This window comes from Lissotriton helveticus, chromosome 2_1, assembly GCF_964261635.1.
Source record: "Lissotriton helveticus chromosome 2_1, aLisHel1.1, whole genome shotgun sequence".
NCBI classification, from domain to species: domain Eukaryota; kingdom Metazoa; phylum Chordata; class Amphibia; order Caudata; family Salamandridae; genus Lissotriton; species Lissotriton helveticus.
In genome coordinates, this window is record NC_136059.1 from 1,681,730,232 (window position 1) to 1,681,753,664 (window position 23,433).

General features: G+C 47.2%; 1 protein-coding gene across 1 annotated transcript in view; it reads left to right on the top strand.

Moving 5' to 3' along the window:
* Positions 1–23,433, top strand: part of SMC2 (structural maintenance of chromosomes 2) — a 297,985-nt gene that overhangs the window by 235,129 nt on the left and 39,423 nt on the right. The window contains exons 21-23 of the mRNA XM_078676628.1: positions 8,183–8,383; positions 9,076–9,192; positions 20,871–21,031. Coding sequence (XP_078532754.1) covers positions 8,183–8,383; positions 9,076–9,192; positions 20,871–21,031 — 479 coding nt within the window. The remainder of the gene's footprint in view (positions 1–8,182; positions 8,384–9,075; positions 9,193–20,870; positions 21,032–23,433) is intronic.

Sequence of the window (23,433 nt, forward strand, 5' to 3'; positions counted from 1 at the left end):
TCGGGACTTGCGTCCTCGGACGTCGGCCCCCTATCCGCTGTTTCCCGTTGAAGGGGGGCTCCCAGGTCTCAGATGGAATTATACACTGCAGCTCTGCAGGCCTCCCTCCACCCGCCCCTCCCCCTGAGACTTCAGCAACCTACTCCCCTCGTGCGGGTCCGGCTGTGGAGTCGCCGGCGGATCCGTCCCCAGCGCCGCACGGTGCGGCTTCGGGAATGGGTGATGTGGTGTTGCCGGGGTGCTGCCCTTCGGGGGCCACCTCCTTGGCCCATGGCACCCCTGCCTCGCTGCAAAGCCCTACTGGGTTTCCTGTGGCATCACAGGGGGCCACCGGGACTGGGGGCTCTTCCCCGGGTTCCCCTCGGCCTTCTGGACAGGCGGATGCCTTCCTAGAGGCCGAGCTGGTGCCGGTCTGGCGTCAGCGGCTTTCTTCCCCGGGCCATATGGCGCCGCGGGTTGAGGCCGGGTCGGGGGGTGCCTCCCCACGTCCCTCTCCACCAGCGGTGGGCCACTCTGAGGTTGTGCCGGCACCGTTTCGGCGCCGCTGCCCGGCTTCGCTGAGTTCGCCTTGTCCTGCGCGACAAGTGGTTGTGGAGGTGAACCCGACCCCTCAGGGGGACGCTGCGCCGGTGGTGGAGCCAGTCGCGGTAGAGGGCACTCCGGTGCTCGTCGAGGTCTCTGGCGCCGATTCGGCGTTGGTCTGTTGACTCTTCGCTGGACGTTCCTTCATCTCTGGACGTTTGCCGCCTTCTGGTCTGTTCCTCGCCAGAGTCCGGGCGCTGAGTTACTTTCGCTCCGGCGCCCTCTAGGCTGCGGCTGCTGGTTCCGGGACCGTGGTTCCGCTCCTTCTGTGGCGCCCCCCCTGCGGCTGTCTCGTCTACTCCGGAGGGCCCGCAGGTTCCTCACACTTCGGTGGGGTTCCCGCCCCTTCTGTGTGGGCCTTACCTTCCACCGGCGGGGCGTGGGGACGGGCGGCTAAGCTTGCAGTCTTCTCCCACAGAAGACTTGCTCTTGCCTTTGTGCGGTCCGTCGGCGGCAGGCGTCGCCTTTGTCCGGGCTCTCACCCGGGCTGCCGGGATTTTGCAGATGGGCCTCTCGATCGCGCAGGTGCCTCCTGACCATTTGTTGGAGGTTCTCCACCAGGGCTCTGGTGGAGGGGGGCCCTTGTTTCCGTTTGAAGTGTTGCTCCATGATTCCCTTTTGTGGGCATAGGGACACCTTGCTTCAGGGGACCCGGTGCCTGAGCCAATGCTTCGCCACCACCGCCCGCCTCCGCATGGACCTGCTTGCCTTTCTTCCCATCCTTCCGCCCAGGGTCCTGTTCTTCAGGCTGCCTTTCCATCTTTGCCCTCGGTGTTGCTACCCCTGTCGCAGAAGGCCTGTTGGTTGGACTCTTGGGGGCGTAATGTTTTTGCCTCTTCGAGCACCACTCTGCGTGAGCTCAACACGCTCTGTGTTCTGGCTCAGGCTACAGCTGCCCTCTGGGATTCCACGGAGGCCCTTGTGCCCGCTTCTCCGCGTACGGGGCTGGGGCAGACATGTGGAGCCATGTGATCAATGGTCGTGAGTTGGCGTCGTATATTCTGCATTCCGCTTTAGACGTAGCGGACTGTCGTGGCCATGCTATGGCGTGTTCGGTTGCCTTCCGGTGCCACGCCTGGTTGCGAGATTGAGTCTTCCCTGAAAATATCCGGGAACGTTTGGTCGATTTGCCCTTTGACGGAGTGGTTCTGTTTAGCACCGACGTGGATTCTGCGATTCAGTGCTTCTTGCGGGCCTCTATCCTCCTCCTCAGTTAATTCGGTGGTCTGTTCTGGTGTATTCTATGGGAGACGTTTATCCCTTGCTCCGTTGGGGCGCTGTCTTATTTCAGTCTGGTTCTGGTTACAGCCTACCCTGGTGACCCTTCCTTGGCCCTTCTGCGCTTGGTTGCTGGTCGGCCCTTCGACCCTGTGGTGGTTTAATTCCCGTTTTTCCTTCGACTCCTCGGGGTTATGTATGTGTCTGATTTCGGTTGGAGTGGGTCTTTGAGGTCAGATTGTCCTCGCAGTACCTTCTGCTGCTGGTTCGGCCCTTCAACTTTTTCGTATGTTTCGCTGCTTGGTAAGCCGCCTGCGGTGCTGTCTGCGGGCCTTTTGTTTTTTTCCTCTGCTGCGGGGTTTTACCCCTAAGATGTTTTTTCCCCCGCTACTGTTTGGGGACGTGTCCTACCCCATGTGGGGTACTTGTTGACTATTGTGTAGTCCCTTTTCTCTGTTGGGGGCAGTGTCTGCCCTCTCGGGGTCCTTGGTTCCCCGAGGTCACTGTATGCCGCCTAGGGCGGCCTATCTTCTTTTTCTTTCTCTGCCTCGAGATCCGGGGCGCCCTTCGGTCGTACTCCGTTGGGCTCTTCCTTGATGGCCCAGTATTGCTTGTTGCGGAGACGGTCGTTCTCGTTTTGGCACTGCTGCCTTCCCTTTGGCCTTCTTTTGTCTCGGCTCCAGTGAGCCGATGCCCCGGGTTCGTCCCGGGTTGTGCCTCTGGGCCACTTCTTTTCTGGGTCCTCTTCTTGACCTCTTTTGACTTAGCTTGCCTTGTGCTCTATGTGCCCCTCCATTTGCCTCTACCGGGGTTCCGGCGGTGCACTGTAGTGGTGTGTGTGGGTGTTCCGCTGCAGTGGGCCGTGGTGTGTGCCGTCTGCTCCTCTCTTCTTGTCTTTACTGTGAGGTACCTCCCCGCTCCATGGTCCCTTCGCTGGGTCTGGAGGTGGTGTTCTCTGTTGCTGGCTCCTGTCACTGTCTTCTTGAGTCTTCTTCGCTCCTCCGGGATTCGGCTGCCCCTACCCTGTGGGGGCTGTTCTATCCTTCTTTGCCTCTTGCTGCATCCCCTGTTGGGGCTCTGTGTTCATCTGGGCTGCGGGGGCTCCCCTTGCAGTCCCTCCTCCCCTCTGGGTATGGCTAGGGTATCTATTCTACGTTAAGGAATCTGCAGCTAGTAGTCTCTATCAGATGTACCAATTACTTGCCTTCGGTAATGGTGTACCTGGTAGAGATGATTCTAGCCTCAGATCATTCACGACCCGCCCTTCCTCCTTGTTCTGCGAGGGCCCGTCCTGTTGAGCCTTCGGCTCGGGTCTCCTTTGGGTGCCTTGCCTCTACGGGGGCCCTGCCTCTCCGGTTGGAACTTTTGCTCTCGCTTCTCTTGAGTGGCTTGAGCTCTCCGGGTGTCTTCACCCCCTTTGGTTGACATTTCTGTGTTCGCCTCTCTTGGGTGGCTGCCCTCTTTGGATGTCCTGTTCGCTTCCCTCCTGTTGGTTGCACGCTCTGGCTGGTCTTGTGGGGGTGGATTTCTGTGTCCTTTGTGTCCCCCCTGCTTCTAGATCTCTCTCTCTCTCTCGCTCTCTCTCTCTCGTCCGGGGCCTCAGCGTGCCTTGGGGGGGGGGGGGGGGGGGAGTTCTGTTGTAGGACCTTCTCCCCTTTATTGCTTTTGCCTGTGACCGCGGTCTTCTCGGTCTGCAGCCTTTCTTGCAGGTCCTTTGCTTTACTCTGTCCCCTTGGAGGGTGCTTCCCTTGTAGGTCTATCTTGTGGGCAGCTGCCATGTATCTTATTTCGGTCATAGGTGCTCTAGTCTGCAGTGCGGACACCTCCTGTTGTGGTGCTGTTGCTCACCAGGGATTGCTTCCCTTTCTTTTTTTATACACTATTCTAATGCTCTCACAGTTTTTTGGTTTGCACTTGCTCCGCGTGGTGGCATGGAAAAGTTCTCTGAAGCAAACTGATGTCAGCGCGCCGGGGCGGGGCTTATGTGACCTCACTGACGTCATGCCCGCGGACGACGTCAGGGTGGCCCCAGGTGCGCATAGATACTGTGGCGAAAGAGTTTTCCAGATCCAGTCTCACGCCTGGGGATCATTCTACATTAAGGAATCTGCAGCTATAATCTATAAGAAAGAAAAAAAGAAGAGAAATAATAAAAAAGATAATTTTTTATATCACATTGGTTTTTTGATTGCATGATTTAAGTATGGATCCATGGTTCAACTGCTACACAGTCTAATGTTGAGCACTATGCTCTGTGCTAAATTGTTTCCCTAGTAAATCGCCTCTACCAGATGCAGCATTACCGAAGATAAGTAATTGGTACATCAATGTGCCGAAGTCAGACCTGACTCCTGCTCAGACGCTCCCTGTTGTTGGAGCTGTTCTGGACACAGAGCAGTTTCGGGCTAATACTCACAAGTCCAGGATATTCATGCTATGATACCGATGTTTCAACCTCAACCCTGGTTTTCGGTGAAGCAGACTCTAGAGCTGTTGGGAGTCATGGCTTTCTACATCAAGTTTGTGACACTTACCTGATGGCATATACAGGCTTTGCAGTGGGACTTGAAGTTCCAATGGGCACAGAATCATGGTAACCTCTCTGACATGGTCCAAATCTGGAGAGAATTTCAACGGTCCTGCAGTAGTGACCTACGAACCACGATTGAGTCAGCGGAGACTCCTCTCCCTTCCCCTCACAGATCTGACAGTAGTGAGAGATGTCACTCCAGGGATGGGGCAGCGATCTGTGAAAGGTGGAGATCAGAGGTCTCTGGTCTTGAGCAGAATCCGGATTCCACATCAGTTTGATGGCGCTCTGTGCGATGAAAGCTTTTTTTTCCCTCCATCAGGGGGAAGGCTGGTACAGGTGGTCATAGACGACTCTGCCATGTGGTACTCCAACAAACAGGGTGGTGAGGTCGTGGCCCCTCTGTCAAGAGCCCAGTGTCCGTGGACATGACTGGAACAGCAGGATATATCCTGGTGGTTCAACACCTGGCAGGGTCACTGAACCCCAGGGTAGACAAACTCAGCCATCGATGCCTAGCGGATCACGAATGGCGTCTCTATCCGGAGGTGGCACAAGATCTCTGTCAGCAGTTGGGAGAGCCTTCGTTAGATCTGTTTGCCTCTGTCGAACACGCAATGTCAGCAGTTTTGCACTTTGGAGTTTCCAAAGTGGCTCTTGACGGAGATGCTTTTTGTCTCGAGCGGAGCTCAAGCCTCCTTGTTAGCCTTTCCGCCTATACCACCTAAGTCATTCTTGTGACTCCGGACTGGGCACGGATCCCGAGCTTCTGAGCAAAGCCATTGATCCTCCGATCAGGCAACCCCTTCAGGAGGATCTACTGAGTCAGTAGCAGGGGATGGTCTTCCAACAAAATCTTTTGTTTGGAGATTGAGCGTCAGCAGTTGACGGCTTTCAACCTTCCTGCAGACGTCTGTAATGTCATTTTAACACCCAGGCATCCCTCCACCAAAACGGTATAGGTATGCCTTTGGAAGAAAGTTGTGGAATGCTGTGCAGAAAAATCAATTGAACCCCTTTCTGAAGAATCTTACTATTTATTCTCTCCCTTGTCCAGCAGGTCTCCGCTTTAGGCACCCTTAATATCTTTATGCTTTGTTTGCCTTCTTGCGGCTGCCTGATGAACTCTCCTTGTTTAAATACCCAGTTGTACTTGGGTTTTTGAAATGTCTTGTCCACCTCTTTCCCACTTAGCCATTCATTATGCCTCAGTGGGTCCTTAAATTGGTTTCTCACTTTTTTTTTTAATATGTGGTCCTTTTGAGCCTCTCAACAACTGTCCCCAAGGGCTTCTCGCACTAAAAACAGCCTTCCTGGTGGCAATTACATCTGTCCGTAGAATGAGTGAGTTGCAGGCCTGGTCATTTAAGCTGCCTTACCTCGGTTTATCCTGACAAGGTGGTGCTTTGCCCATGGGCCTCCTCTCCTCTGAAAGTGGTGACCACCCTTTCATGTAGGGCAGTCCATCCCCCTGCCCACTTTCTATGCTCCCCTCAAAAGAAGAGGAGCGACTCCACCCTCTGGACCTAAAAAGAGTGTTGTCGTTCTACCATGACCGCACACAAGAGTTCTGGGTGGACGATCAATTTTTTGTTGGGTGTGTGTGTGAAAAGAAAGGCAGGGTGGTGCAGAAGCGATCCATCTCTCGCTGGGTCATGCTAGACGTTACAATCTTCTACGCATTGGCAAAAAGAAACCCCCTAAATGCTTGCGAGCTTTTTCCGCTAAAGCTGTGATCACTACGTTAGCACGTGACTTTCGGTCCTGGACATTTGCCAGGCAGCAACATGGACTTCCCTGCACACATTCACCAAACATTACTGTCTGGACAGTCTGGTTCGTAGGGATGAGCACTTCGCCTGTTCAGTCCTGCAGGACTTCCTTGGTGAAATTGGTCCGCAGACCCACCACCGGGGATGGTATTGCTTGGGTATCTAATCAAAGGTAAGGAATCTGCGGATAGAAGTCTGTCAGATTAACAAATTACCTACCTTCGGTAACACCTTATTTGGTAGAGATCAGATCTAGCCGCAGATTCCTCAGCGACCTACCCATCCTCCCGGCTCTGCAGACAGATTTCTAAGGTCAAGACTGATCCCTTCAGGGCCCTAGTTTATCCACACCAGTGTCAGTGTTCTCATGGCTCCGGGCTTCTGGCACAAAAAGTTGCGAAAAGTAACCGACGTCCGAGCGCCTAGGTGACGCCTATATAGGTGCTGCGGACATCACTTCTAGCGCGGATGATGCTCACGGAGCCGATCGCCACCTACTGACACTCGAGGGTACTGCTTAAGAAAATCTTCGGGATCCAGTCTGATGCCTGCAAAATTCAAAGTTAAGGAAACTGCGGCCAGATATAGTCTCTACCAGATAAAGAGTTACTGAAAGTTAGAAAGTTGTTCTTCATGGTCTTTAAGGAGGCCATGGTGCGTAGTTTTGGCACTGTTCCAGCTCCCCCTGGCACACCTTTGGTTCCAAAGGATCCGCAGGAGCCTCCAGGCAGGTTGCTATCATCAAATCCACTTTCTGTTCCATCCGAGCCTGTATATCCTGCCTCTGGTTCTGCTTGGACTTTGGGGCCGACATCCGTTCCAGCTCTGAGAATTGCATGGTCCCTTCTTCGACGCAGCTAATACCCGTGCTGGTGTAGGATCTGGTACCGACTTGATGTCTGACCACAAACCAAATTCATCTCGACCCTGACCAAAGTTGCGCTCTGACTCCACACCAGCATAACTGGTTCCTTACAGCCTGATTGCGACAATATGCCACCATTACCATGAAGCTGTCATCAGAGGATCCATTATCCCGAGTTTGCTTCGCAGAGATGGCAGCAGTAGTGGAGATAGGGATGATTTGCCCCTGCAATATAATGACAGTATTTATGTGAACCTACTGGAGGTCAGTGGGATTGACACTTTCCCTGATGCATGGTTGATTTTTTGGCCTGTTCGCCTCCTGCATCCTACTTTTCGACTACACCAGGTGTCCTATTCAGGCTGTGCAAAAAAATAAGTCAGTGGGCTTAGCACAAAGGAAACCTGTCTGTTTCTGAGATCTGCAGTGATGGCTGCTCGACTACAAATGGACCAGCGGCAAATCCCTCTCTCTGCCCTACCCAGAGCTGACAGTGGTGACAGATGCCTCACTGCTGGCTTTGAGATCTGCGGGAGGTGGAGCTCAGAAGATCCAGACTCCATATCACCCTGTTGGAGTTGCTGGGCGTTTACCTGTCACTCATGGTTATCCTACCAGTTAATAAGAGGGGCTGGTGAGGTTCTCAAGGACAACACTGCCACGTGGTACTGCAAAATGCAGAGCTGAGTGGAGTCCTGTGCCAAGAGGCTCCTCTCTTCTGGAGTTGGCTGGATCGTCAGGGTAGCTTCATAATCCTTATGGCAGGATCTTTAAATGCCACGGCAGATCAAATCCTCTGGAGGCACCTGGCAGATCACAAATGCTGATTGTACCCCAGCGTGGCACCAGGAATCTTCCATCAGCAGGGAGAACCCTGGCTGGATCTTTTTGCCACAGCCTAGAATGTCCAGTGTAAAAACTTGTGTGTGGTGGAGTGGGTTATTGGTTGTGTTTCAACTCATCATTTCAATAAGTCTTGCATTTTAGCAGCAGCAAGGCTAGCATGTTGTATGGGTTTTCACGTCTCATCATATGTCTGCAATTGCAGTGATATTGTGAGGATTCCATTGTGTTTTTTCTTAGAGTAGTGAATTGGTGAGGTTCAAGTAGGTGTTTTAAAAGTGTAAACTCTGAACTTTGACAACCGTTACTTTTGTTTTTCATCATGGTCTATAAACACACACTGTAAGTCTTTTTATTTTTTTGTGTTCCCAGGTGGCTAAAATGCTGAAAGACTACGAGTGGATTGCTTCTGAAAAGAACTTGTTTGGCCAGGCAAACACAGCTTATGATTTCAAAACCAACAACCCTAAGGAAGCAGGTCAAAGGTTACAGAAACTCCAAGAGAAGAAAGAGAAGCTGGGGAGAAATGTCAACATGAGAGCCATGAACATGCTCACTCAGGCTGAGGAAAGGGTATGATGAATCCAATATGTATAGCAAAATGCTTGTATTTTAGAATATGGTTGAACTATGGTCTCATGGTCTCAAGTGACAATGGCACCCAAAATAAACCTTCACGAGTATAGCATTTAAGGCCCAGTTCTTCACATTGGTGTTTGAGGCACACTTGAATAATTCCCCATTAGTGGCTGAGACACCCCGTCTGACAACAGGGAATGAATTGTGTGTAGCGAAGAAGATTACATTAGATAACTTGTTACAGCAAGTAATAATTTACACACATTGACCCACTTCCTGTATCCTGGGGCTTAGTGGCAAATGTTGTTTAGTGCCCTGGTTTGCAGTGCTATAAGTAGCCGAGGCAGGACAGTGACATAGAGAATGGATGTGCAAAGAGGGGGACATAGCCACTACAAGCCTTGCAACATTCTCAAGCCTCATTTTCTATTTTATTCCACATGCTCCAGTTCTTCCTATCAGAGGGAGGATATGTCATGTAATTTGAAAAGATTGTATGACTTAAGAGTACTGGGTTACAGTTTTGAATGATTGGTTTCAAAGTAAAAGAGTCTATACAAGTTATATTTTTGTTCCTTGTCCGGTCGAGACCTCAGTTGTTTAAAAAAAAAAAAAAATAACGAGAAAAGTATATTTTCTCCTTTCAAGGTGTTACGCGCTAAACAAATATTTTTCTTTTTTGCCAGTACAATGATTTGATGAAGAGAAAAAGAATTGTTGAGAATGACAAGTCAAAAATTCTTTCAACCATTGAAGAACTTGATCAAAAGAAGAATGAAGCCCTTAATATTGCATGGCAGAAGGTATGCTTCCATCAAGTTATCAGTTGCATATTTGATTTGTTTTGTGAGTCTGGTGTGGATTTTGAGTTAATGGCCTGAACTCCTACTGTGCACCCACGCCTGCTCCATTTTTTCCCCAGACAATTGTGGAGTGGAATCTTCTTTGCAGTCAGGTGTCTGGACGTTTTTTCTGCGCAAAGGGTTTCCACATTTCTCTGCACCTTTCCTATTTATCATACACTTTCTACCAGAGTCGTGTTATGATTCCCCTCTGGCTGTAAAACTATGGCTCTATATGCACATTCTCTCTGCAGTAAAAACAAGTTTTGTAGATGACCCTCATAAGGCACGCGTCTCTTGGGAAAGCAACCACAATCCATCCATTTCCACCAACGTGACTGTCCTACAATTGTAGTTAGATCCTTGGGGAATTACTAGGCATGGGCCGATTTGTGATTAAACAGAAGTAATCCGAATAATTCCGGTAATAATGTGTTTCTCTTAAATATGGAAATACCAATAATTATACAAAATAAACTCCTGCTCATGTAATTTGGGGAGAAAAAAATCCTACCGCGAGAGCACATTTAGCAAGCGTGTGCTTGCTATTTGTGTTCTGTATTTGCTCAATTTCTTAGCGCAAAATACATCCTTGCATCCATTTTGGGAGCAAGGGTTCCTTTTGCATTAAGAAAATAGCGCTAAATGCAGATAGTAAGTTGGGGGGGGGGGGGGGAGAATCCTACCCTAAGAGCACATTTAGAGAGCAGCTACTCATGCTCTTTATTTGTGTTCGGTTTCATTTAGCTCTATTTCTTAGCTCAAAATGTGTCATCTTGTCCATCTGTTCACTCTCCAGCCACCGTCTCCCACTCCCCCGCATTAACCCTCCTTAAAAGCATAACCCCAAGTCTCACAGGCTCAGACATAATTCTGCCACCCATGCTCTTCTACACTGTGCTTAACTCTTTGTAACCTTAGCTGGTGACCTAGACTTGGATGTCCTAACCTATGTTTCACCAGCACCAAACCTCATCATCACTCTTTCCACCAGTCCCTTCCTTATCTTCGCTTGCAAAGACCTTCTCCACTGCTGCCCATAACTTCACCTACTTTAATGTTCGCTTGTCTGATACCATGCTCAACATCAAAATGTACTGTCGGTTCATCGACAACATATTTTTAATATGGAATGACACAACAGAATCACTACAAGAACTATTCTGAAACTCAATCAGGTGAACCCTAGAATACAATTCACTCATAAAATTGGCAATAAGGTGATGGACTTTTTGGATGTTAGAATCATTAAGAAATCAACAGGATTTGAGACTGAACTGTATTCTAAGCCGACAGACCGCAACAATGCATTGAGCTATGCCAGTTTTCATCCCAGGAGTCTGGTAAAGAATCTTCCACTTTCCCAGTTCATTAGAATTAAGCGAATCTGTTCAGATCCGAACACTTGTCGAATGAAGTTGCATGAACAAGCACAAAAATATGAGGATAGAGGCTATCCAAGAGAAGAACTGCAAGTGAGCATGGTGAAAGTCATGAAGATGGACAGACAAGAGTTACTTAGACCTAAAAGCAAAACAACCTGCGATAAAACGGTATTTGTTACCAAATATACCACACAGTCAAAAGCCATTAAGGGAATAATAAATCAAAGGTGGGAATTGCTGTCTATAGAACCTGAGTTTAAGGATATATTCAGAGAAAAACCAATGCACGCCTACACTAGATGGTCAAAACTTAAGACAAATTCTGAAACGAAAACAAGTAGCACAGCAAGTAACATCTTTCAAAGGAACAGTACGCTGTCAGAACTGTACACACTGTAATAATGTGATCATGGGAAGTTCATTTACACACCCTACAACAGGAGCACAGATCAAGCTTAGACACAAGAGTGATTGCAATGCGCAGCACGTAGTTCATGGAATCAAATTCCCCTGCGGGATGATGTATGTTGGTAAAACGGAACGGAAGTTGAAAATTAGATTGACGGAGCACAAGAGCAGGATACGCAATCTAAATTTGTCACCACCATTAGTCACACATTGGAGAGATGCAAAACATACCATTTCACAAATTTGTTTTCTCATCCTTGAGAAAGCAGCCATTCCTCCAGGAATAGACAACCACCAAAGATTACTTAAACCTGAATTATATTGGATAAAATATTTGAATACTATGACTCCGATAGGTCTCAATGATAGGTATGACTTATCGTGTTACCTTTAAACACAAGCATATAGGACACACAAAGCAGACAAAACTGGTAGTAACATCTTAACATGTTAGTTTCTTCACATTTTGGTCTGTATGATGAACTTGATACTACAGCATTTGAAATTAAGCACTGTTTTATGATAGCACATTGTTTATAATATTATTATTTAGGCATGACTTTTCAGGTTATCTCCAAACATAGACATGTAAAAAACATTTAGTCATCATGAATGTGTGTAATTTCGACATAAATTAGAATGTTTCCAACCTTATGTATGTATGATGCACTTGGTTTTTGAGCCTGATCAATTGAACACCGAACATCAGTATTTATTCATTGGTTTATTGGAGCACATCGAGCATGGCATCATCGTATAACACCCCACCACGCAACATAACCAAACATCATACAACACTACCTCACTTGGTCACACTGGTCACTGGCGAGCAACTTATTATCCCCCTTGGGAATGTTGAAAATATGCGTTGTTTGACAAGTAGATTGTTTACATCCGATCGAGAGCGTACGGTGAGTTATAGCGTCAGTATCGCAACATCACAACCGTTAATAGGGATTTGTGTATTTCATTGTAACAGCCGATATACGCGAGGTGTATATTATTAACCTAACCAGCAGAGGTTGGGAGAGTAATACGTTGGCGCACAGCCATATGTTGAGATAGCTTGTGGTTACTAAGAGTATAAAGTGAATATTTGACTTAGTCCAACATGGCGACTTTTGGACGCTAGCTTTAAGATAGGAGTAATTTCAATAGTCTCCTTTTGATGTTTATGGCGACGCAGTGACGACAGCGTGTTAAAAATAGTTCGGTAATGGCGGCGTCTTTGAATGCGCTTTTTACAACAACGGTAACGAGAGAGTGGGAAGAGATACATATTCAGGTAAACACGGAGTACGTGTGGCTTTTCTTGAAGCTTTGAGTAACTTCAAGCTGAAATAAGTGGCAGGAAGTTACAGTACCGTTGTTGTTTATCTTGTAGATCGGACATCAAAGCGTTGAGGTACGTGAATATTTCACATCGGCAATATTGAGCACAGGAGTATTTGGCTTGCCAACGGTTATAACCGCAGTTATATATTTTTGCAGGGAATAGAAACACACTGGCAGCTTTACAGGTATGTTTGGTTGAAATGAGGAATAGTTTATGAGAAAATACAAGAGGCATTAGAACAATGATAAGTGAGTTTATTATTATCATTATTTCATTTTGGCAGCTTATCGACAGTAAGACACTGATAAGGAATGCGGTAAGCAGAAGTACATTCAGTTTCAAATAACTTTCGCTGTGCAGTTGTGTCAGTTTCGGATAGATTGAACATAAATATATTATTATTATTTTCAGCCCCCAGGCGCAGTGACTTTTTCACACAGGTATGAGTTAAAATACCAATAACCTCACACTCATGGGCGTTCTCACAATTACATTATATTTACATCTCCTTATTTTTTATTTTTTATTTCAGACTGGCCCCTGATGAAGGTACCATTGAGTACCGAAATGCATTGGGCAGAATAGTGACACTATGTTGTTAAACTACAATGAAATGTATATTGTACAAGAAGAATCAAAAGAAAAAGTGAATTACATGATGCATTTGTTTACATGATGAATTAATCAGCACTGAGGAAAGTGTGTACAACAAATTATAACAAAGAGAATGATGTATTAAAACAATTAACTAATTTCTGGTATATTGTTGAGTAGAATGTTTTCAAAATTTTGAAGGTGCACCACACCGAGTGAACAGTGCGCGTCTAGATGGGTTTGTAAACCCGTCATAACTTATATTTTCTAACAAGGAGTGACTACCCTTATTAGCCACAGCACCGGTGGATTATTTTGTAGAGAAGACAATTACGGAGTGCTCCTCACACACCCCCATAACTTTGGGCTTGGCATCAAAGAAGTAAATCATTTCCAACATTGATCCTGACTTACCGGAAGTATACAGAATGGAAACAGAAGACTTGATCCTTTGCAGCCTACAGTAACACCTAATATAAGTATTCAAACCATTCCCAAAAAAGTGATTCTGAAAGATACAGAGGAGTTCAAAATACAGGAGGATAAAGGGATTGAACATTTCAGGTCCACACCCAGTTTGAGAGGTCAAGTTGAATCCGATATTACAGATCAAGAGGGCGCTGTAGATTCACCTCCCGTCATCACTAGATCGAACATTTGAGACTACCTCTGCAGCTCTGTGGCAATCTGATAAATTGGTCCGGTCCACATTTTTCAAACAATGGTGACATACATAGCCACAAATAGCAGATTAGAAAATCTAGTTGCCCTACTTTACAGTATTTAAAAAAAATACAGAACATTAGTGCCCGCATAGAACTGTCCAAGGATTGTTGGTAAAGCCAGGGTCCTACCAGTAATTTTGCTTTCCCTGGGAATGGACTTGAGGGGATGTCTGCCATGACGTAGCATATTTAGCTCTCCCTTTGCTATAAAGAAATACATTTTAAAAACATGAAGGATAATGAGATCATTTCCATTGCTGTGCACCCCGAACAGCATGGTGAAACTCCACTTGGGATCGAATTCTCCTCATTACTTCCCTTTTCTGTGTGTGATGCATTCCGCATTGCACAGAGAAAAAGGAAAAGTACACCGCCTGCAAAAAACAATCCTGCCCTTAACGCAAACACCCTTCGAGCAAGGTGCAAGGGTGCCTATGTTGGCACTAGGCAGCCTTAAATTCGCCAGCGCAGTGAGAGAGCAGCAGTGCATAATATCATAATACATATGGCGCATTTCTGTTTTCTCTGTTTTACGCAGCAGATACTTTGCATGCTGACCTGCTGTAGGAAAGGGCCGACTTTTTGCATAGTTACCTCCCACTTTTTGCCTGACATCTGACGCAACCTGACTTGATGTGCCCTGGGTCCCTGCCAATCAGGTTCTGAGGGCCTGTGTTCCTTCCCAAGACTGCACCTTTGTATCCACATTTGGCACATCCATGCCGACAGGTAAGCCCCTTGTAAAAGGTACCATGGGTACCAAGAGCACTGTGACCAGGAAAGGACCCTAAGGGCTGCAACACCTATTGTGCCACCCTTAGAGGCCCTGTACCTTAACACCTACTCACTTGCATTGCAGGCTGTGTTTTGGTGCAGAGAAAAGGGAAGAGTTGGCAAGGCACACATCACTGTGTGCCGTGCCTGCAATCCACTGCCTGAGTCCTAGGTAAGTCACGCCTCTAGCAGGGTGCACTAACCCTCAGGTAACGTTACAGTGGCATGAACCAGGTACCCCTATTGTGTTTAAGCCCATTCTTAGACATTGTAAGTGTAGTAAAACCATAAAGAGTAAATGGTCTGGGAGTTGGTCATTTCGAACTCCACGGCTCTAAAATGGCATTTCTAAAAACTGGCAAGTTTGGTAGCAAACGTCTCAGCACATTAAACCGACGATTGCGGGAACTAACTGTATTCTGTAGATGGGAGCCAGAGGTACCATTACTACTGCATTATGTCTCTAAATCGTAGTATGTGTACATCATTGTTATTGCATGTGCTCAACTTTAAGATTATGTGACCACTGATGGATGCAGACAACTGTTTAATAAACAGATTTATATAGAAAAAAGAATCGCCCACAGAACCGGATTCTGGCGACTCCACACCACTCTGCACCAGACGCTCATGGCCTGAGTTCGAGTGGCCCAACACCACAAGGTCTCCCCAGCGATCCTGATCTGGTGATTCCCAAACAAGCCTCTAGATGACGCCTGCAACCTCAACCTAAAAATATCCCCCCCCCCCCCCCCTTCCCCTACACACACACAATGCCTCGACGCTCCATGGCCTTGGGTGACCCAACCAGCGGTGTCCAGGCATCCTCTGAGATCCTAACTTACCTCTCCAGCGGGTGTTCGCCTTTAGGAATTCTCCCTGCACAAGCCTGCAGCACCTTCTCAAAACTGAAGGTCTCCATTGAAACACACAGGGTCCCTGACGTCCTTTTTGCATCCTGCACCCGGCCGCCCCAGACATGTTGGTGGTGCAGCTCCTGTGTTTATTGGCCACTGCAGTGTTGATCTTAACCCGAGGAGATTGGCTCCCACGCCCGAGTGGCCTGCTCGTTATCAGTCCAGAACCGAAGGCCCCCTTAGCCTCATTTGGTAACATTGGGCCCCTGCACCCTGCTGTCCCAGTGCCACTGGTGCTGCAACTCAAGTGCCCATCTAGACCTTGGGGACCCTTGGTCATAGGAAGCCATGTTAAAAGATTTGGGGCCTAAAATGTTGTGTTGAATTGATGTTTGTATTTAGAAAAAGGAACTCCAATTGCAATGTATAAAAAGTCTAACTTGCCATTTAATTGTGAAATCTTAAGGTGTGGTATCTGGGCATACCACCCCCAGTACTGAAAGTAATCCAGAAGTAACTAAAAAAGTAATGTGAAAGTTATTACTGTGTTGTTCAGACTGCATTTTAAAGTGATACAACCCTGAAACAACTGCAAATCTTTACTCCATTGCATTTGTATGTAAAGGTCTACAGTGAAAGTATATTTTACCTACCTGTTTCAAGTCCTGTTTGGTCTAGAAATAAAATACAAGTATATCTTTTTTATACTTGCCCAGTTCTGGATTAAGTCAGAATATGTGCATCGACCTTGATTGAGTGAATATAATAAATACTTAACATACCCCCTGGATAAGCCTAACTGCTCACCAACACTACCACAAAGAGAACTGTTAGTACTTGCCTCTGCTGTACCTCTGGGGCCTCTCTGGACTCTGTCCCCATATTCCTTACTTTGGTATAATATATACAGAGCCAGCTTCCTCCAGGGGACAAGGCAAATTCGGCTCTAGAGAGTTTTAAGAGAGCAGGGCTATGGCTCGCAGTCTGGGCTTTCTTCCAGACCTCTCGAACTGCAAAAGTTCCACCCCTTCTTTTGCAGATTTGGCTCAAATGCCCCATACACCAGCCTCCACAAGAAACCAAGCAGATTCCCTGTCGAGTTTGAAGTGCCCAACGCCCTCGCAGCCAGTTTAGCGGGCCACCTGTTCCACTGTTCCCCGTGCTCCCCGACCCGCCAAACCTCTTCAGGGTGCCTTTACAGGAGCACAGCCACCCAGTGAGAGGCAGACTCCACTGATGTTAGCAGGCAGTAAATTCTGGCAGGTGGGCCCTACCGATCGTTTGCAGGTGCTACACCTTTCTCTTCCTTTTTTCTTCACCACACCTTCCATCATCCCCCTTACGAATCATGAAGGTCCATCTCTCCATTTTGCGGCAGGAAGTGCAAGCCCTTTTCACCAAAGGGGCTGTTGAGAGGGTGCCACGTCAGAAGTAGGGCATTGTTGCTATTCATGCTACTTTTTGGTGCCCAATAAGATGGAGGTCTGCACCCGATTTTAGACCTGCACGCTCTTCATGTTTTCCTCTAGGAAGAGAAATTCAAAAAGTTTACCCTGGCTCAGCTCTAGTCTGTCCTCAGAGCTACAGACTGGATGCTGGGGTTGGATGTGCAGGATACCTGTTTCCATTTGCCCATCTTGCCAGCCCGCTGCTTTTTACCTGTGATTTGTGGTACCACAGCAGTCGCTGCCCATGCCCTTCCAAAGAGGGAGCTGGAGGAGTGTGTGGGTGGGGGGTGATGGAATAATAAAGAGATAAGCTTACCTGATCGCCTCCGCAGTCCTCTTCATCCCGCTCTTCCTGATTTTGTGACAGGCTCCCACACTGCACTGTGGCAAATCATGACGCTGCAGGAAAGCAGTGTCACGATTGGTCTGAGCGCTACAACTTTGTGCTCCCAGGCAGACAGGGTGCCTGTGCCTGCTTTCTCCAGCCCCAGCAACGCAGCTGAGGTTGGCGAAAGCTTCACTGCAAATGAGGTGTTTGGCCGGGTTGAAACGGTCAGCCAATCACATAATGCGCAGTGCACTCCCCCACCTCAGTGTTATCCCCTGGACCCGCCCTCAAGACTAGTCCGAGTCCTGGGGGTGGGTCCAGGGGAATAAAAAAAAAGATAATAAAACGGGTTAGAAACTGGTTTTATTGTTTTTTCTGTGGCGGGGGAGACAGAGATCCTCCTCCGTAATGGAGGGGCTGCCACTGTAAGACAGGAGTGTTTTTCAGTTTGTAGTGCTTCCCTTTGGTCTCACCAGTGCCCCATAGATGTTAACGAAAGTGATGGCTGTGGTTGAAGCACACCTATGGAGGTCAGGGGTGCTAGTCTTCTCCTACCTTGATGACTGACTATTTAAGGCAGGCTGGCCCCAGGCTGCCATCAACCACTTCCTGTGAACCTCCTTTCTTCTTTGGGGTTCACTATCGGCGTGCCAAGGTCAAACCCGACTCCTGATCAGATGCTCTCCTTTATCAAAGACGTTTTGAACATGGTTTGGTTTTGTGTCTTTTCCCTCAGGATAGAGAGTCCGGGACATTCAGGCTATTATCCCGATCTTTCAGCCTCAGCCCACGATTTCAGTGAGGTTGACTCCAAAGCTGCAGGGTCTGATGGCCTCTGCATCCTGCTGCTCGAGCACTCCAAGTGCCATAAGTGGGCTCTGCAGTGGGACAATAAGACTAAGTGGACCTTCTTTCCATCCATCAAGGGGAGGCAGATACAGGTGCTCACAGACACACCACCACCATGTGGTACTGCAACAAATGGGGTTCTGGGTAAGTGGGGCGGGGGGGGGGGTGGCTGGGTCATGGGCCCTGTGCAAGGAGGCCCTGCACTTCTGGACATGGCTGGACCACCAAGGAATTTTCATGGGGATGAACCACCTGGCAGGATCATTGCATGCCAAGGTGGACAAGCTCAGCCGTCTGCGCCTAGCGGATCATGAACGGCAGCTAAGCTGTGAGGTATACAGATGCAACAATCCCTATATATTGTGTCCACTTTTCGACCGAAGTATGCATGGGTCGCTTCAGAACATAAACTTGCCATCTGACACACCACCTAATGGGGTACCAGGAGGTGGCGTAAAATCTCTTCTGCACCTGAGAATAACCTTTACTCAATTTGTTAGCCACAGCTGAGTGCATTGGATTTCCAAGGTACCTCCCAATAGGAGATGCATTCCGACTCTAGTGGAATTTAGGGTTCCTGTATGACTGTCTGCTGATACCATTCCTGCCCTGAGTTCTCAAGATCAGGAGTGACCGGGCCCAGGTCATCCTAGTGGTTCTGGATTCAGCATGAAGAGTATGGAGCCTATCATCTGATCATGCTGCAAACCCCTTGCTTCTTCCCCCCCCCCCCCTTCTCTCACGGGAAGGACCTACTGTTGCAGGAACAAGGAAGCGTTCTGCACCGAGGCATTTGCAAACTCCACCTTTATGCTTAGAGATTGAGCGGCAACTGCTGAACACCTTTGACCTTCCCCAGGAGGTGGTTGATGTCATCTTGGCAACCAGGCGTCCCTCGACAAAGACTTTGTACACCTGTTGGGAAATATTTGAGGCTTGGGGCGGCACACGCCAGGTTGGCCCGCTTCAGGTCATATTATGTGACTACTGCTAGGCAAGGTTGTGCTTTGAAAACGGCTAAGGATTTCCTTGCGTCCCTTTTGGCCTTCTTGCGATTGCCGGATCAGTTCTCTTTTTTCAAATCAGTTGAAGTTGTGGTGAAACTTATAAAACTCCTGCAATGAATGGTTCCCACTTCTCCCTTTGTAATGCCCTAGTGGGACCTTCAGCTGGTCCTTATTTATCTGATGGGGACTCTTAGACCGGCTTCACAGCTGTGCCATACGGCTCCTTACTATGAAGACGATGTTCCTCGTTGCCAACACCTCACTTACACAGCGTGTAAGTGAGCTTCAATCTCTGTCAATCCAAGATACACTACCACCTTCTCAGACAATTTGGTTCTGCGGACATAGGCATCGTTTCTACCAAAAGTTGTATTGTTCTACCTCACCCATTCTAAAGAGGTGGTGAGGCTCCTTCATTTGGGTCCCAGAAGAGCGCTCTGGTTTTACATTGATTGCACCAAAGAACAGAGTGGATGATCAACACTTGGTGGGGTTCTCTAAAGTGAAGAAAGGCAAGGCAGTACAGAAGAAAACCATCTCCTGCTGGATCGTGTTCTACATTAAAATCTACACATTGGCTTAAAAGCAGACCCCGGAAGGACTGCATGCTCATTCTATCAGGGCCAATGCTGCTGCTACTACTACTGCACACGGAGTCCCTGTCCTAGACCTATTCCAGTCAGCTGTGCGGGCGTCCCTCCATACGTTCATGAACCATTATTGCCTCGACTGTCAGGTTAATCTAGAGGGACATTTTACCCGCTTTGTCCTGCAGGGATTTCTGGTTTGAGTCAATTCACAGACCCACCTCCAAATAGGTGCTGCTTTGTTACCTATTCAAAAGTTGAGGAATCTTCGGCTAGACATCTGTATGAGAAGAACACGCAAATTACCATTGGTAACGCTTTTTCTGGTAAAAACGGTATCTAGCAGCATATTCCTCACCGACCCTCCCTTCTTCCCCATTCTATTATTGAACACACTCAAGATCCTTAGTCTAGGAATCTGCACACTGGTCACTTTAAATTTGCTGTTGTAGCTGTGCATCTAAAGGTGCAGACAGCCTCTTGAGCAATTGAAGTCATTTCGCAGGTGTGGCACCTTTTATAGACCCCAAATACCTATTCCAGGACGGAATGACATCCATGCAAAGCTGCATGGTGTCACCTGACTGCACACCGAGGTACTGCTGAAAGGTTTCTGGATCTAGTCTGGTACCTGGAGAGTATTAAACATTTGAGGAATCTGCAGCTAGATCGTCTCTCTACCGGAAAGAGCATTACTGAAGGTAAGTAACTTGCTCTTTTGTGCAAAGTGTCTAGGTTTATGTGCATGAAAGCAATTTTCTTTATTAAAGTTAAAATCAGCGACTGCTCAATTAGTTGTTGTTATATTCTTGTGAGTGAGTTTCTAAACCACATTACCCCCCTCAGTTAGCCATGGACTGATTTTTTTTTTTGTCAGGGATATGCTTGGTTTTAAGTTTGTGCTGACCATAGTACAGGGACACCTGAACGCCCATGGTAAATTACCTCCGAGGATACAATTGGTAATTTAGTAACCCTGGATGTCCATTTCCCAAACCTCCCCCTCCTAAAAAAAAAAAAAAAAGTCCTCTCCAGTGTAAGCCAGCCTAGACCGCTTGTACCCGATCTTCAGACGTTTCATAGTTCACCTCAAAGGAGATTTAGTGAATACATGAAAAATGCGGTTCCATTTGTTAAATTAGTACCACCTACTTACTGATAATGTCCCTTTTCCTGATGTCTGTTTCTGTTTGAGTTATGATGTTGTTGGCCCCACTTAGATTGTGACAATTAACCATTGTGTTAATCTGTTCATTTTGACATATTTTTGTATTCCAAAAAGAAAATACCTCAAATTCAACTTTGATTTGGATAACCTGGGGTTTTTGTTGTATTTTTTAGGTAAACAAAGACTTTGGATCAATTTTCTCAACGCTTTTGCCAGGTGCCAATGCTATGCTTGCGCCACCAGAAGGGCATTCAGCATTGGATGGGCTGGAGTTTAAGGTTGCCTTGGGAAACACTTGGAAAGAAAATCTAACTGAGCTTAGTGGAGGCCAAAGGTAAATATATTTTTCATTTAAAATGTAAAATGTTCAGGTATGCTTTTGCATAGTATTATATTTCTTCATTTGTATAGTACTTTAAACCCCTGATTTGGATCTGGTTCTTGGTTGCCCAAGAAGCGTGACGTTTTGTGGAGATGTGAGAATAGATGATCTCGTTCATATATACCTTGTAACTTCTGGGGTTTTTCATATGCGTTCTGTGATCATATGGATGGGAAAAGCCAGATTTTTAGTGCTGTTCAGAATCAAGGTGGTCTTTATTCTTATCCATGAAGGAATCTTGTTCCAGGGCTTGCCTGTCTGAAAGGAAAAGTGCTTTTGCCATTTTTTTTTTTTTGGGTAGGGTATGATCGTCAAAAGAAAAGACCTGTGACACACTTATTTTGTTTGTCAATTGGTGTGAGTTTCAGTTGGGAGAAAAAAGACTGGCATAACCCAGTCTACTGTTCAACGACGGGTGCACAGTGCTTTGAAGACTATCTGTCTAGTCAAAAATTGCCAGTGTAGAGATAATATGCCTGATGTATTGTGAGCCCACAGTGGCAGGTTGGGAAGCTGATGTGCGCTGCCTTTTAAAGTCTCTATAATATCAATAGTATTTAACCCCTTCCATGCTCATGACGAGCTCAGCTCGTCATGAGGTATACCTCTAGGGTGCTTATGACGAGCTCAGCTCGTCATGAACAATGGTAAATCTGGGAATGCAGCACAGGAGGGGAAAAGACATAGCAGCCAAGGTGTTAAAGGAGCGTTCCATGGGTTTCTTTGTTGGCATAGTCAAGATGGGAAATTAGTAAGACAATTATAGATTGAAACTTTGGAAAGAAGCCAAGATGTGGGAAAATTAACATAAGGCATCTCATGATGGATAACGTTCAGTTGGAGAGTTAATTTACTTATTGTCAAAAGAAGGGATTTGAGTCCATAATTAATCTTGGGTTCCTCCTGACTCCTCAATGAAATGGTGGATGCCCTTGATGTTCAGGCCAGATGGCCAAGGGCTGACAATTGGTCTATTTGCCACATGTTAGTATCTCTGTTTTTAAGTTATTTAGTGAGGCAATTGGCTGGCATCCAGTGGGTAATTTCTTGTAGACAGTATCCAATAGAATAGGAGTCTGAGATATGTTGATGTGCAAGCTATTGAATGTTTTGTAAATCTACATAATTATAGCAGTTGTAGTTAAATGACGATAAAGTTGCGTGACATTCAACAGCAAAAGATTAATGGCTGAGGATTTGGGTATGGTAGCTGTGGATTTGAATGGTTCTTATGAAAGGGTAGATCAAGTAGGATTAATGCTATTCAAATTGAGTCAACATTATTTTTGATAAGACCCCATTGGGCTATCAGTGTTGTTTCATTATTTACTGGACAGCAGTTTGAATTGTTGACCAGATCAAAGCTGCTTTTTCTCGGGTAAGTTTTATGTCTGCTGTTTTGAGTTCACTTATGTCCGAGTCACTTAGCATTGGGTGGTTCTGGTTAGGACGGCAACAGAGCATTTATAAACGATGTCATTTGACATTGTGGTGAACTGAATGAGCACAGCTTTCATAGTGTTGAAACCTTCATGGTTAGGAGGTTAAAAATAAAAAGCTTCAAACCTTGATTTTTTGTGTGAGTTAGCTGTGTAGGTGGGGAAGTTAGGTTGGTCTTTTTTCTCACACAACTCCCCATCCATGTATCTGAAAGAAACAGGTTAGTGTTACATTCCTTACCTTAGAATATCCCCAGGCTTCAGAGTGGATCCGGAAAGTTTTCGTCAGCAGTACCCCTGCGCGTCGCTAGGCGTAGTCTGCGGCTCCGCGTCCCTCGTCGGCATCGTGTTCGCTGGAATGACGTCGTTGGATTACTTGGGCACGGCCCTCGCGCGCTGACATCAGTTCTTCTTTTTTCCGCGCCTGCAAGTGCAGATCCGGGAAGAGCAGTACTCTTAGTCATTTTTTGACTAACTGTTTGATCTATTTTGATCACTTTTCGAGTGGACCCTCGACTCGCGGTGCCAATAGGGATGCCTGGTTTCAAACCTTGCGAGGACTGTCACCACTTGATGTCGGTGACCGACCCCCACCGTTGGTGCCTTTACTGTCTCTGGCCGAACATTATGACAAGTCGTGCCCCGACTGCCGGGCCTTGACCTCGAAGGCTAGACGGGAGCGGTCCCGTAAGCTGCTTGAGCTCCAGCAGTCGGCTCCGCACCGTTCGAGGTCCCGGTCGAGGAGGAAGTCGATGGGCTGGTCCCAGAGCCGCGGTCATCACCGTTCGATGAGTCAACACCACTTGTCGGGCTCCAAGCCCTCAGGTAAGTCGTGGCATTCGAAAAAGAAGTCGAAGAGGCCTCATCACTCTTCTGACTCAACCAAACGCTCGCGCAACGTGGACGGGGGTCCAG